This window comes from Rhea pennata, chromosome 28 (genome assembly GCF_028389875.1).
Source record: "Rhea pennata isolate bPtePen1 chromosome 28, bPtePen1.pri, whole genome shotgun sequence".
In the NCBI taxonomy this organism is placed as follows: domain Eukaryota; kingdom Metazoa; phylum Chordata; class Aves; order Rheiformes; family Rheidae; genus Rhea; species Rhea pennata.
Genome location: NC_084690.1, coordinates 3,646,925 through 3,670,941, shown reverse-complemented (window position 1 = coordinate 3,670,941; position 24,017 = coordinate 3,646,925). Strand labels below are relative to the sequence as shown.

At 71.6% G+C, this 24,017-nt stretch overlaps 1 protein-coding gene across 6 annotated transcripts; it reads left to right on the top strand.

Annotated features, from left to right (window-relative positions):
* The first annotated feature begins 2,520 nt into the window (after positions 1-2,520).
* On the top strand, positions 2,521-24,007 carry BMP1 (bone morphogenetic protein 1). Of its 6 annotated transcripts, XM_062596641.1 has the most exons (19): positions 2,527-2,747; positions 12,122-12,388; positions 12,479-12,596; positions 13,172-13,350; positions 13,491-13,596; positions 14,390-14,514; positions 15,398-15,513; positions 15,693-15,795; positions 16,414-16,530; positions 16,627-16,772; positions 17,142-17,337; positions 17,424-17,549; positions 17,632-17,792; positions 17,918-18,098; positions 22,409-22,534; positions 22,628-22,755; positions 22,840-23,053; positions 23,152-23,402; positions 23,772-24,007. In XM_062596641.1, the coding sequence occupies exons 1-19, from the start codon at positions 2,609-2,611 to the stop codon at positions 23,904-23,906; spliced, it is 2,934 nt and encodes a 977-aa protein (XP_062452625.1). In that variant the 5' UTR covers positions 2,527-2,608; the 3' UTR covers positions 23,907-24,007. The 6 variants fall into 6 exon arrangements, 2 of the variants coding, with proteins under 2 accessions (XP_062452626.1, XP_062452625.1); XR_009960905.1 differs by lacking the exons at positions 22,628-22,755; positions 22,840-23,053; positions 23,152-23,402; positions 23,772-24,007 and adding exons at positions 19,496-19,594; positions 19,828-20,283 and having other exon boundaries at positions 2,521-2,747; positions 22,409-22,437; XR_009960904.1 differs by lacking the exons at positions 22,409-22,534; positions 22,628-22,755; positions 22,840-23,053; positions 23,152-23,402; positions 23,772-24,007 and adding exons at positions 19,496-19,594; positions 19,828-20,283; positions 21,710-21,792 and having other exon boundaries at positions 2,521-2,747.
* Positions 24,008-24,017: the final 10 nt, after the last annotated feature.

The window sequence follows — 24,017 nt, the reverse complement described above, 5'->3', positions numbered from 1 at the left end:
AGGCAGTTACTCCGCGAGTTCCCATCCCCTGGCTGTACGCAGCGATGTGTGGGCTGAGGACGGCGTGGGGAAATAGAGCAAGACCAGCTTTCAGAGATTTATTTATTTGCTTTAAGGGGAAAAGTTTATTGGATGTCATGGCTTTGCAGTGTATGTTTTGCAATATCAGGCTAACTAGCAAAACATATCCCAAGATTATCTACTGCTGGGAAAGCAAAGTAATGACTTGAGATAAGGAGTGAAGCAGAGAGACTTTCCCCGTGAGCAGCCATGACTGGGACTGGGATGAGTCAGGCCCTGAATGCTGGAGGTCCCTGAAAGCAAAAGGGGAAGATTTGGGAGGTTTTAGGGACAAAGAAAGGAGCTGAACCGCGTCCAAGCAGTGTTGCTGCTGGGGAAGCCAGCAGCGGCCGGGGCGGCCGGCGGCCCTCGCTGCCTCGCCCGGGCTCCTTTCCCTCCGTGGGTCACCCCAGGAAGCTGCACGCGTCGGTGCATCGGCAGCTGGACTCCAGCGGCAAAGCCATTTATTTCCCTTGCATCTGTTTAGCCAGCTTCAGCTCCGCCATACGGCACTGGGCGGGATGCTGGAGCCCCGGCGTCCTTCCCGCTCCTGCCGCCGACCTGGCCGGGGGCCTCCCTTGCCCCCGCTCCCCAGGGCCATCCCCCTCCTTCCGCCTGGCTCGTGGCACCAGGGCGGCTGGGGGATTTGCCCCATCGCTCCCCAAACGTGCCCGCAGGGCCGGGCCCCCGCTCGGCCCGTTGCCCCCGCTCCGGGGCGCCCCTCGCTGCGGCTGCGGGCTGGCTCCACGCGGGGACAGGCGGGAGGACAAGGCGGCTTTGTGGGCAAGGCAGGAGGGGCCGCCGAGGCGAGGGGGGGGGGCTTCGGGGTCCTGCTGGTCGGAGTGGCAGGGCCGGCAGCACTGAACTTGGAGCTCTATCTAGTGGCGAGCGGGCAGCCGGACCTCGCGTCCCACGCGTGCCCCCCCAGCCTGGGCGGGAGTCAGCGGCCCTGCGCCCCCGCGCTGCTCCCCGGAGCAGGCAGCCTCCAACCTCTGGGACACTGCGAGCTCCTGCCACCTGCGTGGGTGAGACCAGCCTTCCCCGCACACCCTCCTCCCCCCGCCTCCGGGCACATCCTCGCCCCCGGCACCCCCCCCCGTCCTCGCCTGCCATGCCATGCATCCTTGCTCGACCGTGCTGCACGGGGCCGGTGCACGGGGGCTCCCGGGATACTCCTCCAGCTCAGAGACACGGCAGCGAGACAGAGCGTGAGGCTCTGCTCAGAGTCCCCTCAGCACCATCCGACCTCGCCGCGCTTGGCCTCAGCAGGTGCCTTGCCCGGCCCGCCTCCCGCCCGGCCCGCGGGGCCCGGGGAGCCAGGGCTCGGCGTGCCCGCGGGTTGCGCGGGGCCGGGTGGCCTTGCGGACCTCGCCGCGGCTGCCGCGGGCTGAAGTGGCGGAGCTTTGACGGCAGGTGTCACTCACAGACCTCGGCGCACACGCGTGCACACGCATGCACACACACACACACACACACACACACACACACACGTGGCCCAGCGGGCGCCCCGGCCTCTCTGCCTGCACTGCTCTCCCCCCGGGTGCTCTCCCTGCTCTCAGCGGCCCTGATGTCGGCGCATGGGCTGGGTGCCTCCGTGTGCAGGGCTGTCTTGGGGAGACGGGGATGCTGGAGCATGGTCCCCACGCTCCTGCAGCCCCCCTGGGTGATGGGAGGCTCCTAGCTGTACCCGGGACCTCAGGGAGCCTGGGCTGCCCCCACGCAGGCTGAGCACCCCTGGGATGAGGTGCTTGTGGGCTGCGGGATGCAGGGTATGCAGGGTGCTGGATGCAGGAGCAGGGAATATGAGGTGCGGGACCAGGGATGTGGCATGCAGGAGGCAGGACTGGGGTGCAGGACCAAGCAGAAGTGAGTGCAGGGCTGGGAGATATGGGGTGAGGAGCCAGGAATGGGGGACTGCACATGCAGGACCAGCATTGGGGGATGCACAAAGGGAGAGGTGGGGTGCAGAAAGGGGTGCAAGGCTGGCGCTGGGAGCCGCAGGCTTGGCTGGGGGCTGCGGGGTGCGGGACCAGGGGCTGCAAGGCAAGGGCTGTGCAGTGCAGATGGAGGTGCAGGACCTGGGACTGCGAGGTGCAGAACTGGGGCTGTACAGCGCAGACCGGGGTGCACGGCTGAGGGAAGTGGGAGCTGTAGGGTGCAGATCGGAGGTTGCAGGGTGCAGAACTGGGGGTTGCAGGGTGCGGGACCGGAGGCTGCAGGCCAGGAGTGCAGAGCGTGGGACCGGGGCTGCAAGCCGAGCCGGGGGCTGCGGGCCGCGGTACCCCGGAGTCTGGTGCGTCCCCCCCCTCCCCCCCCCCCCCGGGGCTGGCCCCGCTCCCAGCCCTGCGCCCGGGCCCGGCGGGCTGCAGGGGCCGAGCTCTGCGCTTGAACCCGCCCCCGTCAGATCTCATTTCCCTAAAAAAAAAAAAAAAAAAAAAAAAAAAAAAAAAAAGAGGGAGCGAAGAAGGGAAGGAAAGAGGGGAAGGAAAAAAAAAAAAAAAGCCGCCCGCCCTCCCGGCCTCGCCGCTGCCCGCCTGCCCGCAGAGCCATGGCCGGGCTGCTGCGGAGCTGCGGGCTGCTCCTGTGCCTGCTGCTGGCCCGGGCCATGCACTTCCCCGACTACTCCTACGTGCTGGAGGAGGAGGAGGACGCGGAGCCCCTGGACTACAAGGACCCCTGCAAAGCCGGTAGGGCCGGGCCGGCGCCCCGCGGCGGGGATGCGCGCCCGCGGCCGGCGCGCAGACAAAGGGGAGCGCTGGGGCGGGCGCGCGCGGGTCCGCGGGAGCGCGCGCGCGGGTGCCCGCGCCCTCCGCGCCGCTGCCCCCCGCGCCGCGGGGGCTCGCGTGGGGCCCCGCTCCGCGCCGCGCCGCGCCGGCCCTGGGGGCTGCCGCCGCCGCCGCCGCCGAGCCCCGCGCCGGGGCTGCAGCCGGCGGCGGGGGCGGCTGGCTGCGCGCCCCGCTCTCCCGGCGCGGTGCGTGGCGGTGCGGGGCTGCGCGGGCCGTCAGCTGTCAGCGGCGGCGGGGCGGGCGGCCCCCGCGGCCCCCGCGGCCAGCGCGGCGCGGGCCCGACCCCGGTCCGCGCCGGGAGGCTCCGCCGCCGCTTGGCGGTTTTTTGTTCGCTTACGAACCGCCGCCGGGGAAAGCTCGTCCCGTGCGGGGCCGCCGGGGCTCCGCTGGGGTCCTGGGACGGGACGGACCCTGTGCGGAGCAGGGCTTAGCCCAGGCAGCGTTTGCAACGGGCCAGGCACCGTTGGTCCATCCGTGCGGAGTTTGTTACCTCTGGGCTGCCGAACGAGCTGGGTCAGGGGATTGCTGAGTTGTTATTCATATTTTGGATGCGTCCAGAGGCTCCAGCTGAGAGCGGGCTAGGTACCCTGGTGAGACAGTCCCTGCGTGCGAGAGCTCACCAGCGGGATAAAGGGATGTTAGGGCAGGAGGGGAAACTGAGGCACAGGGGAGACCCAGGGCAGAGAGTAGAGGCGAGGGCTTGGGTCTCACAGGATGGTCTTGCGTCCTGGCTGCAGGATCACATTTCGCTTTCATGGCATTGTCTGCGCTGGAAGGCGTCTGTTGATATAACTCTGTCTACATGTGGACTTTTTCTGGCCAAAAATCTTTCCCTTCCTGCCCTCCCGGGCTGAAACAGCTAGGCTTGCAAAACTGCCCGGGCAGAGCCGGCTGGCAGCTCTGCTCAGCTTGTGCTCCATCAAGTCGCCCGGGAGAGATGGGACTTTACTTGGTGACAAGCTGAACTAATCGGGGGTGACTTTGCCAGAAGAGGAAGGGCCTCTCTCTTATCTCCCCGGTCCCGAACAAGCCGAGATCCTGTCGATTCCTGCTCCTGGGACCGGCGAGGCAGCTGCTTTCCCCTCCTTCTCCCATCCGCCTTTACTAGATCCTTATGTGACTAATTCAATTTCTGTGCTTATGCCCAGAGGCCCCAGTGGGGGATCAGGCCCTGGGAAACTCCGCACGAGCAGGGGATTTGCCCCTGGCAGGGCTCCCTCTCACCCGCCGAGCCCCGCGCGGGACCGGGGGCGCCGCGGAGGAGCCGGGACGCTGCATGCGCAGGGCATCGGTGGGAGCGGCGAGGCGGGGGCACGCGCGGCGCTGCGTGGCGGAGGCTCGCTGGGCTCTCCCGTCACCCCGTGCTGCCGGGAGCTGTTTTTGTTTGGAGGCGAGCAGGGCAGCGAGTTTCCCTGGGATTCAGGCAGCACCGGAAACAGCTGAGCTCTGAGGCCTTGCCGCTGCGGCTCCCGTCAAGGCTGCGGGGAGAGGAGGCGGCGGGAGGGGACGAGCTGGGAAAGGAATTTGGTTTTCTCTGCACAGCTCATGCCAGAGGTATCCTGAGGCCGCCCGCCCAGGCAGGACGGCTGCCCACGGCCCGCGGGCCGCGAGCACTCCCGGCCGCCCCGGCGCCCCGGGCGATGCTGCCAGGCTGCCCCAGTGCCAGCAGCCGGGACGGAAAGAGCCGGCTGTGCAATCTGCTCGGCCTCCCCGTCTATCCCCAGCAGCTCCCCTGGCTGCCCGGACACCTAACGGGCCCCCGTGGGACTTGGCTGGGAGCTCTGGCCTTTGGGTCAGTCCCCAGGTATCCAAGAGGGAGGAATCCGCCGTGGCCCTGGTTTCCCTTTGCTATGCCAGCAGGACATCCCGCTGTCCGTGCCTTGCAGTGAGCGGAGCGGCAGGCAGGCCGGGTCCCGGCCGCAGCCCTCCCCGCGCTGCTCCCCGGGGTGCCTGGCCAGGAACGGGAGCCAGCGTCGTTCCCACCTGACCCGCCTGCCGCGTTGTGGAAGCAGCCCCGACAGCGTTTGCACAGAGCTTTCTGTTTGCGAAGCCCGCGCAAGCGCTGACCAAACACGCGCAGCCGGAGTGTTTGCACTTGGCTTGTCCCGGGCGACGAGCGGGAGTTGCTGAGCTCTTCAGCAGTGAGCACGAGCTCCGCTGCCGCTTCCCGGGCTGCCCGGGCACCCCGAGCGGCTGGCACGCTGCTGCTGCCCGCGGCCGTGCTGCCCCGCGGGGCTGCAAGCAGGGCTGCCCCCTGCCCGGGGCCGGAGCCCACCGGCTCTGCGCCCCCCCAGCGCCGCCCCCCGTGGACCCCCCTCGCCGGCCGGCAGCGCTTCCCAGACGTGCCTGGAGCACTTTGGCTCCGGACGCCTGCGTTTCACCTAGATTACACTTTCCAGGCGTAGTCAACGGAGGCTACTGCTTGCAGTCACACTTGTCAAGCTGCCCAAAAATATTTTCCAGCCGTTATATGTCACTTATTCATGCCAGCTAAAATCCACTCGCAGAGCTGGGGCCGGCGGGAGGCCTGCGGTTCGGGGCTCGGGGCGGCGCGGAGACCGTGTAAATCTCTGCCGGGTCCCGGGATCTGCTTTATCTTTGTGTAATCACCCGTTCGGCGCGGCGGCGGGCTGCGGGGCTGGCGCCGGGGGCTGCGGGGCTTTTCCCTGGCGAGGCCGGGGGCTCGCATGCCCGGCGGCCTTTCTCCCTCCCTCCTCCTCCGCGTGTCTCCCGGCAGCCTGGGAAATCCTCCCGCGGCGGATTCACGCCGGCGGGTTCGTGTCGAAAGGGAGATGGCACTTCCTGAGGCTTATCCGCGGCTGTGCCGGCGCTGGGAAACACATGGCCGGCACAGGGGATATCGTGCCCTGGGTGGAGAGCCCTCTCCAGGTGGGCCGGGCCGGCGGGCGGTCTGTCGGTCCTCGCCGTCACGTGGATTTGGAGGGGCTTTGCCTGGCGCAACCCCCCGTTGCGTGTGCAAAAGGCGGGGAGAAAATCACCCCCTCTCTAGCACTGCGTGAGGATTTAACCAGCCTGGGAGGCATGAGCAAAGCTTGGAAAGGGTTAATAGGTGCCTGGGTGCAGAGGAGGGGGGTGAGAAGCTTGAGCAATAAGGGCGTGCTGGGCCAGGCACAGGGCTAATGCCAGGCGCCCGCCGCCGCGCCGGCCGGGAGAGCGCGGCTCAGTCACCAGGCGCCCAGCCGGGCCGCGGGCTGCAAATCTCTTCCTTTGCAGCAGCTCTGCTTTTCGGGAGAGCCGGGGCCAGCAGCGTGGGCACCGGCGGAGAGGGAGGCAGCGAGAGCGGGCTCCCGCCCGCACCTCCCCGCGGCGGGCGCTGCCCCGCTTCGCCGCCGCTTCCCGGAGGCTCCGGCATGCTTTAGGTTTCATTCCTGTTCCCGCGTCCTCCGCGCTGAGCCCTGGAGGAGGCTTTCTCCTCCATGCGCTGTCACGGAAGAGGAGCAGTAGGAAAATCCTCCCCTGGAGTGATCAAACCCTCTCTCCTCCTCGCGACCTGCCCCTGACGGTTATAAGCTGGAAACTCTCAGCTGCCGCTGGCCGTGTTTGCAAGAGGCCAGGAAAGACTTTGGGGCAGCGCGAAGCGGGAAGCCGGCCCGGAGGGATGCACGGGGAGGGCGGGAGGCGGATTCAGGCTGCGGCGGAGAGGAGACGCCCCCCGCGCTGAGTTGTAGCATCCCTGCCGTCCCCGGCACCCTCGCTCCCCGCGCCGCGGGCAGCGCGCTCCCGGCACGCGGAGGCGCCCGGGCAGGGCCCGCGCCGCGATTACCCGGGGCTGGAGTGCACGAGCCACTAATTACGGGCTGCCCGAGTAAGCCGAGAGGCCAAAGGCGGTGAGCGGCTGGAAACACCGAGCGGCGATGCCGTGCCAGGAGCCAGCCCCGGCCCGGGAAGCCGTTGCCACCTCGGATGCTGAGCGGAGAGCCCAGGGCTTCCCGGCCGGGCAATGCCGAGCCAGCGCAGGGATGCCCGGGGACGGGGCAGCCGGCTGAGGAGCTCGCCGCATCCGGGGGGCGACGAGGCCGAGCCGGGGCTGTGCCGGCATGCTGGGAATGCGCCGCGGGGAGCAGGCAGCAGGGAGAAAAATGGGACTATTTAAAGGCCAAAGTCGGCTCAGGAATGAAGGGAGGCGTGCTGCGGGACCCCGTCCCACGCACCGCCTCCTCCCAGCCCCGGCTCCGCAGCGAGCTGCAAGCGGCCGGGGCCGGCACGGGGCCAGCCGGCTGCATGCCGCAGCCCCAGGAAAGGGCTCGTGGGGGGTTTTCCCGGCGCTGCCCAGCACCGCCCCTCCTGTGCCTCAGTTTCCCTGTGGGGCCGCGAGCTGGCCTGCCTCCCGGCGCGGCCGCTGAGCCTGAATCCCTGTATTGTGCCGGCCGTGCTCATAGGAAGGTGCTCTGGGAAAGCAAATATTCCTCGCCCCGGCATTTACAGGCTGGCTGCTCGCTCGCTCTGGCTGCCGGCGAGGGGCACCGGGAGAGGGGCTGCACCGTGCGGCCACGAGGCAAGGACAGGGCCAGGCTCGCCTCTGCTTTGCGCCCGCGGCCTGGCCGCCCGGCCCGGGGTCTCCGCAGCACCGCGCCGGCATCCCAGGGATGGGAGCTGGCTCGTCCGCGGGCTGCCGGAGCAGGATGAGGCTGGTGCCCGGCGCAGGAGCCTCGGGGCAGGAGGCGGCAGCCTCCGGCGGCTTCTCCCGTTCCCGCAGGCCCCTCGGCGGGCGCTTCCCGGGGATGCTCGGGCTCCTCGGTGTTGCACCGGCTCCTCTCCCGCGGCCCCGCGCGTCTCACAGCGCGCGGCGCCCGTTGCGGGTGCAGCTGGGCTGGCGCGAAACGGCAAGGGGGAGGCGCGAGCAGCATTCCTCGCATAGCTAACGGCTCGCCGAAGCCAGTAGGATGCTGCCCTGTTGACTCCGCGGGTTTATTACCCTGCAGCTCAGCCGAGGCCTGGATGCACCTCCGAAGCAGCTCTGCTCCGTCCCGCCCTGGCTGCACCTCCGCAGCGCCTCCCCTTTCCACTTGCGCCCCTCGGAAGCGTCGCCGCGGCCGGGACGTGCGGCCCCGGCTCGCGCAGGGAGCGATGCACGTGGCTGGGGATCGCGCAGGCGCTCGCGGCGCGGGGCAGGTGCTGCAAAGCGGCGGGGCAGGGTGGGCTTCCCCGCGCAGCGCCGGCGGGCCCCTCCTGGTCTCAGGCAGCAGTTGGATAAATTCACGCAGAAAAGCCTCGCCGAGGGCTGCTAAACCCGGACCCAGCTGCGAATCCCAGGGCCCGGGCTCTCCCTCCCTCCCTCTCCCACGCTCCCGCTCGTCCTCCCGGGCGCCGGCTCCGGGCCCTGCTCCGGCGCGGCGGGGAGCCGGCAGGCGTGAGCCGTCCTGCTCCGGCGCCGCGCACCCAGGCTCCTCTGGCCCAGGCTGACCTGAAACCTGATCCCTCCTGTTTATCTCCTTTGCCAAGGTTTCTCCCACCGATCTGTTTGCTTTTGCGCGCTCACCAGGACATCGCGTTCGTGCCGTGGGCTCGCAGGCCCTTTCCCTTGCGTTATTTTCCTGCAACACGGTTCCCAACGCCGTCGGAGCCTGAGGTCAGGCTCATCCGGAAATCTCGGCAACACGGGAGAAGCCAGACCGTTGGCTGAGGTCCCCTGGCCGTCGGCTCCCCTCTCCTCCGCTTGCTCCGGCCGCGGCTGTGGAGGATGCTGAGCACCTCCTGCATCCCCAGCAGGCCCAGGCAGGGGCACGGGGACTGGGACGGGGACGCAGAGGGGACCGAGGGACCCCGCGAGACATCAGAACGACGGCCGAGCCGTGCACGCTGGAGGCAGCGTGCCTGCAGCGCTGGGACGAGGTGCTTCAGGGGCTGGCCTGTGTCCGAATAAAAACCTTGTTTGTCTAAATATTCAGCCCCGGGATTACATCATTGTTCCGAGAACCCAGAAGAGAAAACAGAGCACAAAAAGTCAAATAACAGCAGAGGGCTGAGTTATCTCCCGGCCACCCAGCCGGGCCTGGGGCGTGCGGGGTGCCTCCAGCATCCCCGGGCGGCAGCACCCCCGTCCCCCGCGCAGACCTCGGGCTTTCGCGCGGGGCCTCGGGGCCGGGCTGGCTGCGGCACAGGGCGAACGCCTCCTTCTCGGCTTTTGCAGTAATAAAGCGACCGGCTCGGGGTGTCCGGGGGGTGTCGGGTGGGGAACCCGAGGCTCGGGGCAAGCAAAGCCGCCCTAGGGATGCTCGTGGCATTTAACTCGGGGGCTCCGTGGCAGCTCCCCTAGGGCAGGCTGTTTTCTGTTTGCTTTTGCGCTTTGCTTTTGCATCCCATCTGGGGATGGAGAGCGGGTGCCCGGTGCCGGGTTTGCAGAGCGCGGGGTGCCTGGCGCGCTCCCTGGGCCGGCGCCGGGCCCGGCTCTGCCCCCCAGCCGCCCTCCCGCTGCTCCTCGCTCCCCTCATTAAAAAGCTTCGTTAACCCCGTCTGGCGGGGGGGAGGGGGATGCCTTGCCCTGCCGTGAGAAACCCGCTCGCCCTGGATTCCCCGCCGGCCGCCCGCGCCGGCCCCCCCTCTGCCGGGCGCTTCCCCCCGGGACGGGGCAGCCGACGGGCAAGCGGGAGATGAGCAAGTCCCGGCAGCGCGGGATCCGTTACCGCCAGTATCCTCAGGGAAATTAGCAGCGTCTCGGGAATTTTGGCAGCTTCCCACCCCTCCGCCCCGCTTCACCTCGTATCGCCGGAGCAGCCCTGCGCCCTGCCCCCTCCGCCCACGGCCTGGCCCCCGCCAGACGTTCCCTTGGGCTTTGCCAAGCGCCCGGAGCCGCGGTGCCGTCCGCGGCCGGGGGCAGCACCCTGCCGCCCCGCTGCTCCCCCCGCCACCCCGGGCAGCCTCGCCGGCCCGGAGCCGCGCACCGCCGGCATCGCCACCGGGCTGGCGCACGTGGAGCCGAGCTCCCTCCTTGTGCTTAGTGCTGCCGGGATGTTGCTGCAGCCTTTGGGGGGAAAAAGAAAAAAAAAAGGGAGCGGGGGGGGGGGGGCGAGTGCTGCTTTTGGCTGAAGGCGAAAGGAGCCGGGGGCGAGCGCTGCTCCTGCCGCTGGGCGCGAGGCAGCCGCCGGCCCGCGCCGCCTCCGCTGCGCTGCCGCGCGGAGGGGAGGCAGCGGCAGAAACCCAGACCAACGTGGAAGTTTCTAAATGCTTTGGGCTGTCCCTAACGTGTCCTCGGCGGGAGCGCTGCCAGGACACCTCCTCTCCCCACGCCCTGGCTCTGACGTCCCCTCCGCCAGCGCAAAGGCGCCTCCGCTCCCCGGGGGGACCCCGGCGACGTTTCGGGGCGCTTTGGCCGCCGCTGCCGAGCCCCCCCCCGGCGGGACGGGGGGAGCCGGGCGGCTTCGCACGGGCCGCGAATCCGGCCCCACGTCCCCGCGTCTGCTTGCCCAGGTCTCTCACGTATCCGAAATCCCTCACATATGGTTTCCATATCGCTTGGCTCCGGCGGCGCTTGCTCCGCTGTCAGCGAGCTTACTTTCCCTTGTCTTTCCGCGCGGCTCTTGGCACGGCCTCGCCGCGCGGCTGCTCGTCCCTCTCACGGCCCCGGTCCTCCCCCGCGCGCTGCCCGTCCGGACGCGGCCCTCCGGCCCCGCTTCCGCCTCGCGGGCGCCGGCTCCCTTCCTCCGCCCTCGGACTGCCGCGGCGCCGTGCAAGGTTGCAGCGGGGCCGCCCCAGGCGCCCGCCCGGGTTGCCTGTTCTCGCCGTGGATTCACTCGCTGCCCCCGGGGCAAGTCGCCTCCGCGGCCGGCTGCCCGTGCTGGCGCGCGCCCGAGCGGGGCTGCAGCCGGAGCGGGGGCACGGGCTGCTCCGAGGCGGCTCCGCTCCCGCCGGCCCCGGGTTATCCTAACTGCCCTGCCGCCGTTTGGGGACGCGCCTGTTAGTTGCCTTGGAGCGGGGACGGTAGCCGATCCGCCCGCTGCGCGGCGAGAAGCCCGGCTGCAGGTGCCGTGACCTCGGCCAGCCCCGCCGCGCCGGGAGGCTCCGCCGGAGCCACAGCCCCGGGCGCTGGGAGCCGCATCCTGCGGCTGACGGCCGCGCGTTGATGCACGGCGAGGCCGCCGCGGTGCGGGGGAGAAATTCCGGGGAGCCGGGATGGGCAGGGACCAGGGAGGAGGCAGAGGAGGAGGCAGCCGCAGAGCGTTCGTGGCCCCAGGAAGACGCCTGCGATGAGTTTGGCTTGCGCGAGCTCCGGGAGGGCTCGCGGCTCTCTCCCGGCAAGCGGACCGGCCCTGGATCCCGGCCCAGATCTGCGGCACGCACGCGCGCTTGGGCCTCTAATCGCTGCAAACCCCGCAGCGGGCGGCTTCGGCAGCCGCGGGCCCCGGTGCCGGAGGGGAGCGTCCCGCACACGGTCCCAGCCCCACGGACAGACGGACGGGCGGCCGCCCGGCACGGCCTCGGGGCCGGCTCTGCGCAGGCGGGCGCAGGGCGCAGCGGGAGGCGTGCACTGTGCCAGCGCGCGCGGCCGGCCCAGATGGCTTCGATTCCCGGGGGCGGATGAATCGGAGGTTGTTCGAGCGTCCCGAGGCCGTCGGAGTTCACGCCGGGAGGTGTGCGCATGGCGAGAGGAGGCAGGAAGGGACTCCCAAATGCAGCGTTGGGTTAAAACAATTTTGCAATACAAATAATAATAGAAACTCTAAAAAGACACGGACCTGGCTTTATGGAAACCAGATGTGAGCGCTGCGCTGGCTCCAGCTGCTGCGAGAGCTGATGCTCCGGCGGGCTGGGAAGCCCGGGGGCAGCTCCAGCCAGCGCCACACTTGTCCCTGGCCGCGCTCTGCTTGCGATTAAGGGAAAGCGAGGGAGCGCCGAGGGAGGAAGAGGAAGGGCCTGCCTTCGCCGTCGGGGCGCCTTGGGCCAGGCCAGCACGGGCTTCTCCCCCGGGCCGGGGAGAGGCCGAGCACGTGGGGAGGGCCGCCAGGGCGGGGGGCGGCAGGGGGGTCCGTCCGTCCTGGCTCCGTCCCCCGTCCGTCCGCAGGGAGCGGACCGTCGCCGGTGGGGAGCTCTGGCGCTCGCTTGCCAAAGCAACGTCCCTTTGCAGCATCAGCGGCCCGAAGCGCCTCCCGGGCGCGACTCTGCTCCCCAAAACACCCGCGGCTTCCAAGCCGGGCTGCAAAATCGGCGCGTGACTCCTCCGGGGCGAGGAACGAGGGTCGGGCTTAACGCGTGGGCTCGCGCTGCCTCCTCCTCCTCCTCCTCCTCCTCCGTAACCGCGTCCTCCCGCGGCTCCCCAGCTGCCTTCCTGGGAGACATCGCCCTGGACGAGGAGGACCTGCGGCTCTTCCAGGTGGACCGCGTCGTGGACCTGGCGCGCCACACCGTCCGCCGGCCCCCCGCCGGCCCCTCCAACTCCTCAGGTGCCGGCGGCCGGGGCCCGCGGCCGCAGAGGGGCAGCGGCGGGCAGGGCCGGCGGGCGCGGAGCCGCCGCGCCGCCACGTCCCGTCCCGAGCGCGTGTGGCCCGACGGCGTCATCCCCTACGTGATTAGCGGGAACTTCAGCGGTGAGCGCCGGGGCAGCGGGCGGGAGGGCGGCCGCCGGCGGGCCCGGGCGTCCCCCCGCCCGGCTGACGGCCCCCCGCGGCCCCTCGCAGGCAGCCAGCGAGCCATCTTCCGGCAGGCCATGCGGCACTGGGAGAAGCACACCTGCGTCACCTTCCTGGAGCGCAACGACGAGGACAGCTACATCGTCTTCACTTACCGGCCCTGCGGGTGAGCCGCCGGCAGCCCGGCCCCGCGCCGCTGCGTTCCCGCCGGCGGGAGCGAGCCAAAGCCCTCCCCTCGCGAAGGATGCTCAGCTGCAATTAAGCAGCGCTGTGGCTTGTGGGAGCACTAATTAGGGCCAATTAAAGCCCCGCTGATGCGCCTTGGCACCGAAATGCCCACGTAGCAGTTTGCCCACGCCGCGCTAACCGGGCAGGGACGTCGGGGCCGCAGCCCTCCGAGCCGGCGGCACTGCGGGGGGGTCGCGCCGGCCGCGGCGCAAGGGCAGGTCCGGCGCCGCGGGAGCCCGCCGGGGCCCAGGCGAGCGTGGCGGGAGCCGAGCCGTCCCGGTTTCCAGGCAGAGCCCCGGTTCGAGGCGCGCAGCCTGATCTCCAAACGCGGGCAGGCAGGCTCAAGTTTCCAGAGAGCTGAGGCTGCAGGAATGCTTTCCAGATGCTCGGCTCCGAGCGGGAAGCGGGGAGGCCACTGCGCACGGCCTGAGTCACGCCTGTGCCCGGGAAAGGGCCGGGAATTCCCCGGCGCCGGGGCACAGCCGGTGCCACCCCGCTCCGCCCCCACCCCAGGTGCTGCTCCTACGTGGGCCGCAGAGGAGGGGGGCCCCAGGCCATCTCCATCGGCAAAAACTGCGACAAATTTGGCATCGTGGTGCACGAGCTGGGCCACGTCATCGGCTTCTGGCATGAGCACACGCGTCCCGACCGGGACGACCACGTCTCCATCATCCGGGAGAACATCCAGCCAGGTAGGGCTCCGGCCTCCGGCCCGCTTCCTCCGCCGCTCGCCCTGCGGAGGGGGGGACCGGCGGCGGCGGCGTGGCCCCGGGGAGCCGTGCCGCAGCCCTCGGGCCCCTCACCGCGGCGTCGTGCCCGCCCGCCTCCGCAGGGCAGGAGTACAACTTCTTGAAGATGGAGCCGGAGGAGGTGGAGTCACTGGGCGAGACGTACGATTTCGACAGCATCATGCACTACGCCAGGAACACCTTCTCCAGGTACGCGTCCGAGGCGCCGCTCGCCCGCCCGCCCCGCCGCCCACGCGCCGCCCGGGAGCGCGGCCGCGTGCCGCGGCGGAGGAGAGGGGCCAGGGGGACCGGTTTGGCCGGGTGGGTTGCCAGGAGGGAGGAGAAGCCGCCGGGGCGCGAGGCTCCCGCGCGGCTCTGCTGCACGCGGCTTCGTGCCCGGGGCCCTTCGCCGGATGGCGTCGGACCCTCGCCCGCCGAGCGAGCCCCGCGCGGCGAGCCAGCCCCGCGGCATCGCCTGCGGCCCTGCTGCTCTGCTCCCGCTGCTATTCCCGGCCTTCCCCGCTGGCGCTGCTCCAGCCTATTCCACCAGCAAGCTCGGACGTCCTTGTGCCCAACCACCGGAAGACGATGCCCATCTCGAGCCGAAGGCAGTGCTGCCCTGGGCTTCCTGCAGTCCCGCTCGTTTATTTTATTCAGCTCAGAGCCCGATTTCCACCCGAGCAAAGGCTTTGCAAAAGTGCCGAGCTCGGCACCCGGTCCCACGGCGCCTGCGGGGTGAGGCCCGTGCGCCGCCCCGCCGGACGGCCCGGGGGCGAGGAGGACGAGGAGGGCCGACGGGGCCGTTTCCCGGGGCAGGGCGAGGACACGGCCCCGCCGGCATCGCGCGCCGGGCTGACTCACCAGCGCCACGCTCTAATTACACGGGCTGTTTTTAGCATCCTTCCCCCCTCCCCGGCGCGCGCCGCGGCCCCGCACCCGGCGTTTCCCGGCCTCGCGCGGCATCCCCGCGCCTCCGCTCAGCCTCTCCCTGCTCTCGTCGCAGGGGCATTTTCCTGGACACCATCCTGCCCAAGTATGACGTGAACGGGGTCCGGCCGGCCATCGGCCAGCGGACGCGCCTGAGCAAGGGAGACATCGCCCAGGCCCGCAAGCTCTACCGCTGCCCGGGTGAGCGCCGCGCTCCGCCTGCCTCGACGCCGCCTCGCCTCGCCTGGCCGCGGCTCGCGTGTGCCACCAGCCGCGCGGGGATTTCGGCGGGGACGGGGCGTCCCGCGTCCCCGCGGGGATGGGGCCGTCGGCACGGCCCCGTTCCTGCCGCGCAGAGCAAAGCGCCGGCTCCGGGCACGCGGTGCAGGGCTTTGCTTGCAACGCCTGCGCGGAGTTTGTCCCTCCGTGCGCTCCCGTCTAATTCCAGCGGCTAATTAAATCAGCTGTTTGGAAAGGGGACGCCTCTGCTAGCGGCCCCCGCAGTTAAAAAGGGAGGGGGAGAAAAAGCCCCTCCGCAGCCCTGCTTTCCCTTCGTTTCCACTGCGGAGCGCGAGGGGAAAACCCGGCGCCGAGCCCGGGAGGCGGGGGGCCGCCCGCCTTGGCCGCGGGACAGCGGCCGCCGCTCGCCGCCGCGGCATCATGTGGCTTCCAGATGGCAGCGCTGGGCCGGCTTCGGGGACGGGGCCGAGCGAAGGCTGCCCGGAGCCGGCCGGGCTCGCCGGCGCGGGGGGACGGCAGAGCCGCCGGAGCGGGGCCGGCGGCTGGGAGCGTCGCCAGCCGCCGGCGCGGGGGGAGCGCGCGAGGTCTTGCAAGCTCTGGGGCTTTTCCCGTGCTGCAGCGGGGCCGCGGCCACGTGGCGCCGGCGGGTTTTCGCGGGAACGCTCCTCCGGGGCGGCGAGGGAGCGGAAGGGCGGCCGGGGGGGGGGGGCAGGAAGGTCTCGGGGTGCAAACTCGGGTCCTCCACGCAGCACCGCTCTGCTCCCGGGGGCTTCTCGGGCAGGATCTGGGCAGGGATGGGCGCGAGGTTTGAGCCCCCCCCCGCCCCGGTCCCCTCTCTCCCCAGCCTGTGGCGAGACGCTCCAGGACAGCCAGGGCAACTTTTCCTCCCCCGAATTCCCCAACGGATACTCTGCCCACATGCACTGCGTCTGGAGGATCTCCGTCACCCCCGGAGAAAAGGTACCGCCGCCGGCACGCTCGCCCTGGCTCCTCCCAGCCCCTCTCCCCCTCTTTGCCCCCATCTCGCGCGGTCCCGGGCCCAGGAGCAGATCCGGGCGCCGTCCGGAGCGCCGGCTGCTGGCACGCGGTGCGGCAGGGACCGGGGCCGCCTAACCCCGCGCTCCCACCCGCCCTCCTAGATCATCCTGAACTTCACCACCCTGGACCTCTACCGAAGCCGGCTGTGCTGGTACGATTACGTGGAGGTGAGAGACGGGTTCTGGAGAAAGGCCACGCTGCGAGGTAACCAACCGGGATCGCCTAGCCCGGCCGGCACGCCGTGCCGCGCCGAGGGCCGCCGGCACGCTGCGCCCCGACTCCCGGCCCTGCCCCTGCCTCCCCGCCCCCCCGGCGCGGCCCTGCCCGCGGCGATGCTCCCGGCCGGAGGCGCCGAAGCGGCGGGGGACGCGGGGTGCGCCCGAGCCCTCGGCCCCCTCCCCGGCCCCCCGCGCTGCCGCGGGAAACGTCGCCCTCGGAAAGGCCGCGGCGGCGAATCGGGGCCGGCCGCTCGCTAGCCCGTGCCGCCCCGGCGGGAGCCAGCCGGGCTGATTCAGCCGGCCGGCGCCTGTCCAGCTCCCCGGGGAGGGCCCTGCCGGGAACTCGGTCCCGTCCCGCTGTCCGATTCCCGGGAAGTGAGCCCGCGCGCTCCCACGGTCCCGTGCAGCCCCGCTGGCGCTGCGCTCCGGGTGCTCCCCCCCGCCGGGAGGCTCCCGGTTTCTGTGAAGCGGCTGGAAAAGCCGGAGCGGGGAGTGGGGCTGGGGCGGGGAGGGGGGGGAAGGAGCCCCGGGAGGAGGCCGCGCGGGGCGTGCGGGCGAGGAGGGCAGCGGCCCCGCGGGCAGCCGAGCGCACCTTGGTCCCCAGGCAGGTTCTGCGGGAACAAGCTCCCGGAGCCCATCATCTCCACCGACAGCCGCCTCTGGGTGGAGTTTCGCAGCAGCAGCAACTGGGTGGGCAAAGGTTTCTTCGCCGTCTACGAAGGTACCAGGGGCGGGTGGGTGGGGGACGGGGGGTGCCCGGCTGCCGCGGGCGGCGCGCGGCACCGCTCAGCCTGCTCCGGCCTCGCCTCGCCTCCAGCCATCTGCGGCGGGGAGGTGAAGAAGGACAACGGGCACATCCAGTCTCCCAACTACCCCGACGATTACCGGCCCAGCAAAGTGTGCGTCTGGAAGATCACCGTCTCCGAGGGCTTCCACGTGGGCCTGACCTTCCAGTCCTTCGAGGTGCGCCCGCCCGCCCCGTCCTGCCTCCAGGCTGCGTCAGCAAAGCCGTGGAGATCCCCAGGGCGAGGAAACTGAGTCACGGGCCAGCGGTGCCGGAGCTAGCGGGGGGGGGGGGGGGAGGTTTGGGGCACTCCCGGCTGGAGCTGGGCCGGCTGCAGCTCTGCTTCGGCAGGAAGCTCCCCTTCCCCGTCCAGCATCCCCCCCCCCCCCCCGAGAAACGGGATTGACCCGAAAGCGAGAGCGCACGGTGTCGCGCCCGGCCCGCAGCGCCCTCGCTGCTCGCCCCGTGCCTCGGTTTCCCCCTGCCGCACGCCGGCGCAGCTCCGGGGCGAGCGGCGCCGGCGATCCGCCCGCTGCCGCCCCGCGCAGATCGAGCGCCACGACAGCTGCGCCTACGACTACCTGGAGATCCGCGACGGCAGCAGCGAGTCGAGCAGCCTCATCGGCCGCTACTGCGGCTACGACAAGCCCGACGACATCAAGAGCACGTCCAACAAGCTCTGGATGAAGTTCGTCTCCGACGGCTCCATCAACAAAGCCGGCTTCGCCGTCAACTTCTTCAAAGGTACCGCCGCGGGGGCGCGGGGCGCGGGGCGGCGGGGCCGGCCCCCGGCCGCTGAGCCCCGCCGCGCTCTCCCTGCCGGCGCCCAGAGGTGGACGAGTGCTCGCGGGCCAACAACGGCGGCTGCGAGCAGCGCTGCGTGAACACCCTGGGCAGCTACAAGTGCGCCTGCGACCCGGGCTACGAGCTGGCGTCCGACAAGCGCCGCTGCGAGGGTGAGTGCCGCGGCGGGCGCCGGGCGCTGCGAGGGGCCGCCCCGCGTCCCCGCTCACGGCGCGACGTGTCCCCGGCCCGCAGCCGCCTGCGGAGGTTTCCTCACCAAGCTCAACGGCTCCATCAGCAGCCCCGGGTGGCCCAAGGAGTATCCCCCCAACAAGAACTGCATCTGGCAGCTCGTGGCCCCCACGCAATACCGCATCTCCCTGCAGTTCGACTTCTTCGAGACCGAGGGCAACGACGTGAGTGCGCCGGCCGCCCGCGGCCGGGGGCCGTGCCCGGCGGGCCGGCGGCTCGCTGGCGCCGCGGGAGGCGGCGCGGCGGCCCCAGCCCTGCCCCGTCTGCCCGCTGTGCCCTCGCCCCGCAGGTGTGCAAGTACGACTTCGTAGAGGTGCGCAGCGGGCTCACCGCCGACTCCAAGCTGCACGGCAAGTTCTGCGGCGCCGAGAAGCCGGACGTCATCACCTCGCAGTACAACAACATGCGGATCGAGTTCAAGTCGGACAACACCGTCTCCAAGAAGGGCTTCAAAGCCCATTTCTTCTCAGGTAGAGCCGCGCGGCCCGGCCAGCCCTGCCCGCACCCGCGAGCCATCGCTAACGCCCGCCCGCGCCCGGGGGGCAGTCCCCGGTCCCCCAGCGGCTTGCACGGAGGGGACAGCCTGGCTCCCGCCGCTTTCTGCTGCCTCTCCAGGCTTCTCCCCTTTCTCGGGGGCAATTGGGTCCCGCTTGGGGCGCTGAGATGCTCCCGCGAGGCTCCCGAACAGCCAGCGCGGGGCTGTGGGAACCAGCCTGGGCGCGTTGCGTCGGCAGCAGCCGCCAGGAAAACCCCACCTGCGGCAGGGCTGGCCGAGCACAGAGGACAGGGACAGGCTCAGCCCGGAGGAGCCGCCGGCGGCTCCGGGCAGCAGCTCTCCCGCCCCCGAAGCCCTGCCCCGGACCGGGCACTGCACCCCCGCGGCTTGCATCGCCGCAAGGAGCGCGCGGCCTCCCCGTCCCCGTCCCCGCCGCCGCCGCGTCCCCGCTGTGCCTGCCTGCCTCGCTGCGCTGCACGGCCCCGCTACGCTGCACGAGGCACGGCGGCGCACGCTGCCCGCTCTGCCTCCGCTCGCCGGGACGGGCCGCGGCCGGAGCTGGCGCCGGAGCCGGCACTGGCGCCGTGCGCTCCTCTCCCCGGCACCAGCCTCAGCGCGGGGGCCCCGGGGCGCTCGGCATCCCGGCCGGGGCCAGGCAGCAAAGCCTCGGCGGGGAAGCGCGAGGGCGCGTCCAGCCGCCCACGACATCTCAGGTCTGCGGAGAGCAGTCGGTGCTCCCGAAAAGCCGTTGCCTGCTTACTCCTGTCTGTTGTGTGTTCCTCTCTCCTCTCCCGGGCCGCCTCACCAGGAGACGGTGTCGCCTTCTGCCCAGATTTTGCAGGGGACGGGGGGGACGGAGGGAGGGGGACACGAAGCACAGCTCGCCGGCGGCGAAGCTCGGCGCAGGGCCGAGCCCCACGCGGCGCCGGGCGGCTGCAGCCTGCGGCGCGCGTATCTCCCAGCCCGGGGCTGGCGCGGGACCCTCGTGCAAGAGAGAGTCTGTCCCCGGCGTGGCCCCGGCCCCCTGGACATCAGCCCCGCTTTGCGCTGCCAGCAGCACCGCCGGCACAGGGCCGGATCGAACCGCGCGCTCCGGAGCACCCCGGAGCGGCGCCCGCGAGGACGGAGCACGTTGCGTCTCCCGTGGGGGTTTTTTTTTCCCTTCCATCGAGGCCTTTTTAAGGCAGCACAGACATTCGGCTGCGGCTGTGGCAGGCCGTCGGAGCCGGCGGGTCTCCTCCAGCCCCGGGCGCCGGCTGGCCGTTCCCCGAGGCAGCCCCTGCAGCCGGCTGGAGCAGCCGAGACCCGAGGGCAGCCCGCTGCCGGGCCGGGGGTATAGTATCTTTGCTTTATTTTTTAATTAAAACCAAGGCAAGTAAGGTAGCCTGGCCAGGAGTCACCACCCTCCAGCAAAGAGAGACCTCGGGAAAGCCCGGCGGCCGAGCGGCAGCGGGACCACGGGGCGTCCAGGTGAGTCTCCGCTCTTGGTGCCCCGGTGCCGGCGCCTTCCCGCGAGCCGTGGCGTCCCCGGGGGCTGCTCGGGTCGCCCCCGGTGCCTCCCCCGCCTGCGCTCTCCTCCGTCTCCCGCGGGGACGCGCGGCGCTTCCCAAGCTGCCCTCACCGTCCCGCTGGGCGCACGGGACCCCCGGCGCGGGGACGCGCCCGAGGCCACCAAACACTCTCCTCGGCCTCTCTTTGCGCAGGTCTCCGGGCTTTCCCGTCGGCAGCGCCGCGCTGGAGGACTCGGCCGGAGCAGGGGCGCCTCGGCCCCCGGGGCGCCGGCCCCGGCGAGCGGTTCCCGGCCAGCCCTGGGCCAAGTGGCTCCCAGGCGGCTCCTTTTTAGCCGCGCCGGGTCTCCGTGCTGCTGCCGGGCTCTCGTTCCCCGCCGCCCCTCTCGCCCCGAGCGCTTCGGATCCAGACGGCGATCGGATCCCGGCGGCCCGCGGGAAAGCGCGCAGCCCCCGCCGCTCGGGCGCTGACCCCCAAGCGAAGACGGCATCGCCCTGCTCCCGGGAGGCGCGGCGGAGAGCGGCCGCGGCCGGGGCGCCCGGCGGAGTAGCGGGGAACCGGCTCGCTGCTTTGCGAGCCCGGAGGCGCTCGGCTCGGCTAGCGCGTAAGGAAGCGTTCGCCCGGGAGCCTGCCACGGTGCCCGCACCCAGGTACGTTGCCCCGTTCTCCCCGTCGGGTCCCGGAGCGTTGCTTCCCGGCCGGCCGTTCGCGCGCGACGACGCGCCCGGCGGGGTGCTGGCGCGGCCGCGGCCGCGGCGGCCCGGCGGGCTTTGAGGAAGGCAGCTAGGTCGCGGCGGCGGCGTGCCGGGCGCAGTCCGCGGGGGGCTGCGGGGCCGGGAGCGGGGGCAGCCCCCCAACCCCGCCCCGGCCCGTTTGCTGGGGTACCTGTAAGCGCACGCCACGGCCTCGCTCCGCGCCGCAGCTCGTAGAATAAAGCGTTGCTGAAGACACCGCGCCAGTGGGCTTCTTTCCTCTGCCAACTCTCTCGCTCTTGTCTCGCCCGCCCAGGCTCCCTCGGTCCTTCCTGCAGGGCAGTGCCGCGCTCGCTCCCCCTTTGCCGGAGCCGCTCCCGTCCTGCCCGGCCCGCGAGAAGCCCCTTCCCATCCCAAAACGGGCCTTCCCGCCTCGCGTCCTCAGTCAGACCTAGGAGCCAGCAGGTTACAGCCTCGTGCTAGGAGGCGTGTTCAGAGCAGGGGCGAGGGCACCCGCGCGGCTCCCCGGGCGCCAGCCCGCTCTCGCCTCCCTCGGCGTCGCCCCGGCCTCGCTCCTCGCCCCTTCCCCGCCGCTCGGCACCGCGGGGCGCCGGGCACGGCGGGGCGGCGAGCTCGGCACGGAGAGGGGCCGGCGGCTGCTCCGGGCGCCGGCGCGAGCTTCCCGCCGGCTTGGCGCGAGGACGGGCGCTGGCGGGCTCCGGAGCCCGGCGAGGGGCGTCCCCGCGGCCGCCCTTCCCCGCTCCCCGCCCGGCCGCGGCCTCGGGGCGGCCCGGAGCGGAGGCTCCCGAGCGTAGCCCGGCCCGCGTCCCCGCGCGCTCCCGCGCCACGAGAGGACGGTGCGCGGCCCTGGCACGGCGATAGGAGACCTCGGGCAGGTTGTGGCACCTCGGAGGTAAGTAAGGGCGACCCGGGCGGCCTCCTTGCTCGAGGCAAGCCCAGACGCCACTCCGACGGCCTCCCCACGCCTCCTCCTCCGACCTGGCTGCCCCCAAACCCCTGCGGCATCAGTCCCCCAGCGGTTCGCCCGCTGCGGGCTGGAGCCGGGCTGGGGCAAAGCCACCCGGACCGCCGGCAGGCCGGCTGCGAGCCTCCCCGAGCCGCCCGCGCCTTCCTCCTCCTTCCTCCTCCTCTGCGCAGAGCTGCGCCACGCGGGGCCCCGGGACGCTGCCGCGGCGGCTCCCCGGCGCTGCGCATCCCCCCCGCGCCCGCCTGCTTCCCCGGCGCTCGCGTTTGGCCGCTGTGCATGCCCCACCGCCTGCGCTCGCCCGCCGCGCCGCCGCCGCCGGCCCCGCCGGGCCCCCCGCTCACCCCGCTCCCCCCCCTTCTGCCCCCCACCCCCACCCCTCTCCGTGTCTCGTTGCAGAGAAGAAGCAGCAGCTGCAGCCCCCGAAATCCCGCCCGCCCGGCCTGAAGTTTCGCCTGCAGAAGCGGCTGCGAAGCCCCTCCTGAGCCGCGCCGCCCGCTCGCTCTCTCTCAGGAAGCCCCCGGGCCGGCGCCGCGGGGGCACGGCCGGGCGGCCGCAGCCCCGCTCCCGCCGGCGCCCCGGCCCCGCCGCCCCTTGCTTGACAGAACTGGTTTTTGCCCCCCCCCCCTTTTTTTTTTTTGTTTTTGGGGGGGTGGTTTTTAAGCCCCCCTCCCGCCCCCCCAGCCCGCTTTCCCGTTGTTTTTAGACTCCTCCGGTTTGTCATTGACCGGTTGCCCTTGTTTCCGATTTTTATCGTGTCTGTGACATTTCCTGTCGATGAGTAAAGAGGGACTCCCGCGTCCTGGTCTGTCTTGTGCATCTTTGGTTGTCACTGTGTGTTTTTCTGCCTCCCCGTCCGTACCGTGAGCAGGTAAACGCGGGGCCGGGGCCGCCGCTCGCCCGCGCCGGCCGCAGGAGCCGCCCCGGCGCGAGGACGCGCATCTGCTTGCTGCTGGCCGCAGGCGCTCGCTTGGCTGCTCGCCGCCCTCGGCCGCGGCCCCGGGCCCGGCGGCGGACGGGGGGCCGGAGCGGCGCGCGCGCCGGAGGAGGGCAGGGGTGGACCCGGCCGTCCCTGCTCACCCGGCCCCTCTCCCCTAGACAAGGACGAGTGCTCCAAGAACAACGGCGGCTGCCAGCACGAGTGCCTCAACTCCTTCGGCAGCTACGAGTGCCAGTGCCGCAGCGGCTTCGTGCTGCACGACAACAAGCACGACTGCAAGGAAGGTGGGTCCGAGCCCCCCACCCACCACCCCACCACCCCCCGCGTGCGCGCGCCCCGGTGCCGCTGGCCCGGCCCTGAGCCCGCTCTGCCTGCAGCCGGCTGCGACCACAGGGTGACGGCCATCTCCGGGACCATCACCAGCCCCAACTGGCCCGACAAGTACCCCAGCAAGAAGGAGTGCACGTGGGCCATCACCGCCACGGCGGGCCACCGCGTCAAGCTGGTAACGCGGAGCGGGGGCGGTGCAGAGGGACGGCGCCGCGGCCGCCCGCGCCGGCCCCGCTCAGCGCCGCCGGCCCCTCCGCAGGCCTTCGCCGAGCTGGACATCGAAGCGCAGCAGGAGTGCGCCTACGACCACCTGGAGGTTTACGACGGCCGGGACGCCAAAGCCGCCGTGCTGGGCAGGTTCTGCGGCGCCAAGGAGCCCGAGCCCCTCCTCTCCTCCGGCAACAAGATGTTCCTCAAGTTCGTCTCGGACAACTCGGTGCAGAAGAAGGGCTTCGAGGCCACGCACTCCACAGGTAGCCGGACCTCGCCGGGGCGCCGGGGCCGGGCAGGGCGCGCGGAGCGGAGTGGGGCGCCGGGCCCCCTAACCACCCCGCTGTTGGCTTCTCCCCAGTGTGCGGGGGCCAGATGCACGCCGAGGTCAAGACCAAGGACTTGTATTCGCACGCGCAGTTCGGGGACAACAACTACCCGGGCGGCTCCGACTGCGAGTGGGTGATCATGGCCGAGGAGGGCTACGGCGTGGAGCTCATCTTCCAGACCTTCGAGATCGAGGAGGAGGCCGACTGCGGCTACGACTACATGGAGCTCTTCGACGGCTACGACGGCACGGCCCCCCGCCTGGGCCGGTACTGCGGCTCCGGGGTGAGGGCGGAGGCCGGGGCGGCCCGTGCCCGGGGAGGGGAGGGGGGGGCACGGTAGCTCCGCTGCTGCCTGCGAGGATGGGGGCTGCCGTGGGGCGCGCCGGAGCCACGCACCGAGGCCGTGCCTCCCGCTAGCCCTGCAGCCGGGAGCGCGCCCGGGGGCGTACGTGGGGCTCCCGGCAAGGGCGCGAGTGCCCCGGAGCCGGGCCCGGCAGCTGGTGCCGGTGCAGCTATTGCAACGCTCTCGCGCTTCTTGTGCCCTCCCGGTTGCAAACGGCAGCAGGGCAACGGAGCAAGAGGGGCCCCGACGCTCGAGCACCCCAGGGAGGGAGCCGAGGCCGTGGCCCTGAGCGCTCCTCTCCCTCGCCAGCCGCCGGAGGAGGTCTACTCGGCCGGCGACTCGGTGATGATCCGCTTCCACTCCGACGACACCATCAACAAGAAGGGTTTCCACCTTCGCTACACCAGCACCAAGTTCCAGGACACGCTGCACACGAGGAAATGACGGCCCGCGGGCCCCGTCCCGGCCGGCCCCGCGCGGCGGCCGGGCGGCAGCAGCGGCACGAGGAGGACGAGGAGGGCCGGGAGGAAGAGCGCTGCCCCGCACGGACTGCGC

Bases quoted from the DNA above. Each gene is read 5' to 3' on its own strand.
- BMP1 (XM_062596641.1), top strand. From the start codon at position 2,609: ATGGCCGGGCTGCTGCGGAGCTGCGGGCTGCTCCTGTGCCTGCTGCTG. The intron at 16,531-16,626 runs GTACCAGGGGCG...CCTCGCCTCCAG, and splicing joins TTTCTTCGCCGTCTACGAAG to CCATCTGCGGCGGGGAGGTG. The intron at 23,054-23,151 runs GTAGCCGGACCT...GCTTCTCCCCAG, and splicing joins CGAGGCCACGCACTCCACAG to TGTGCGGGGGCCAGATGCAC.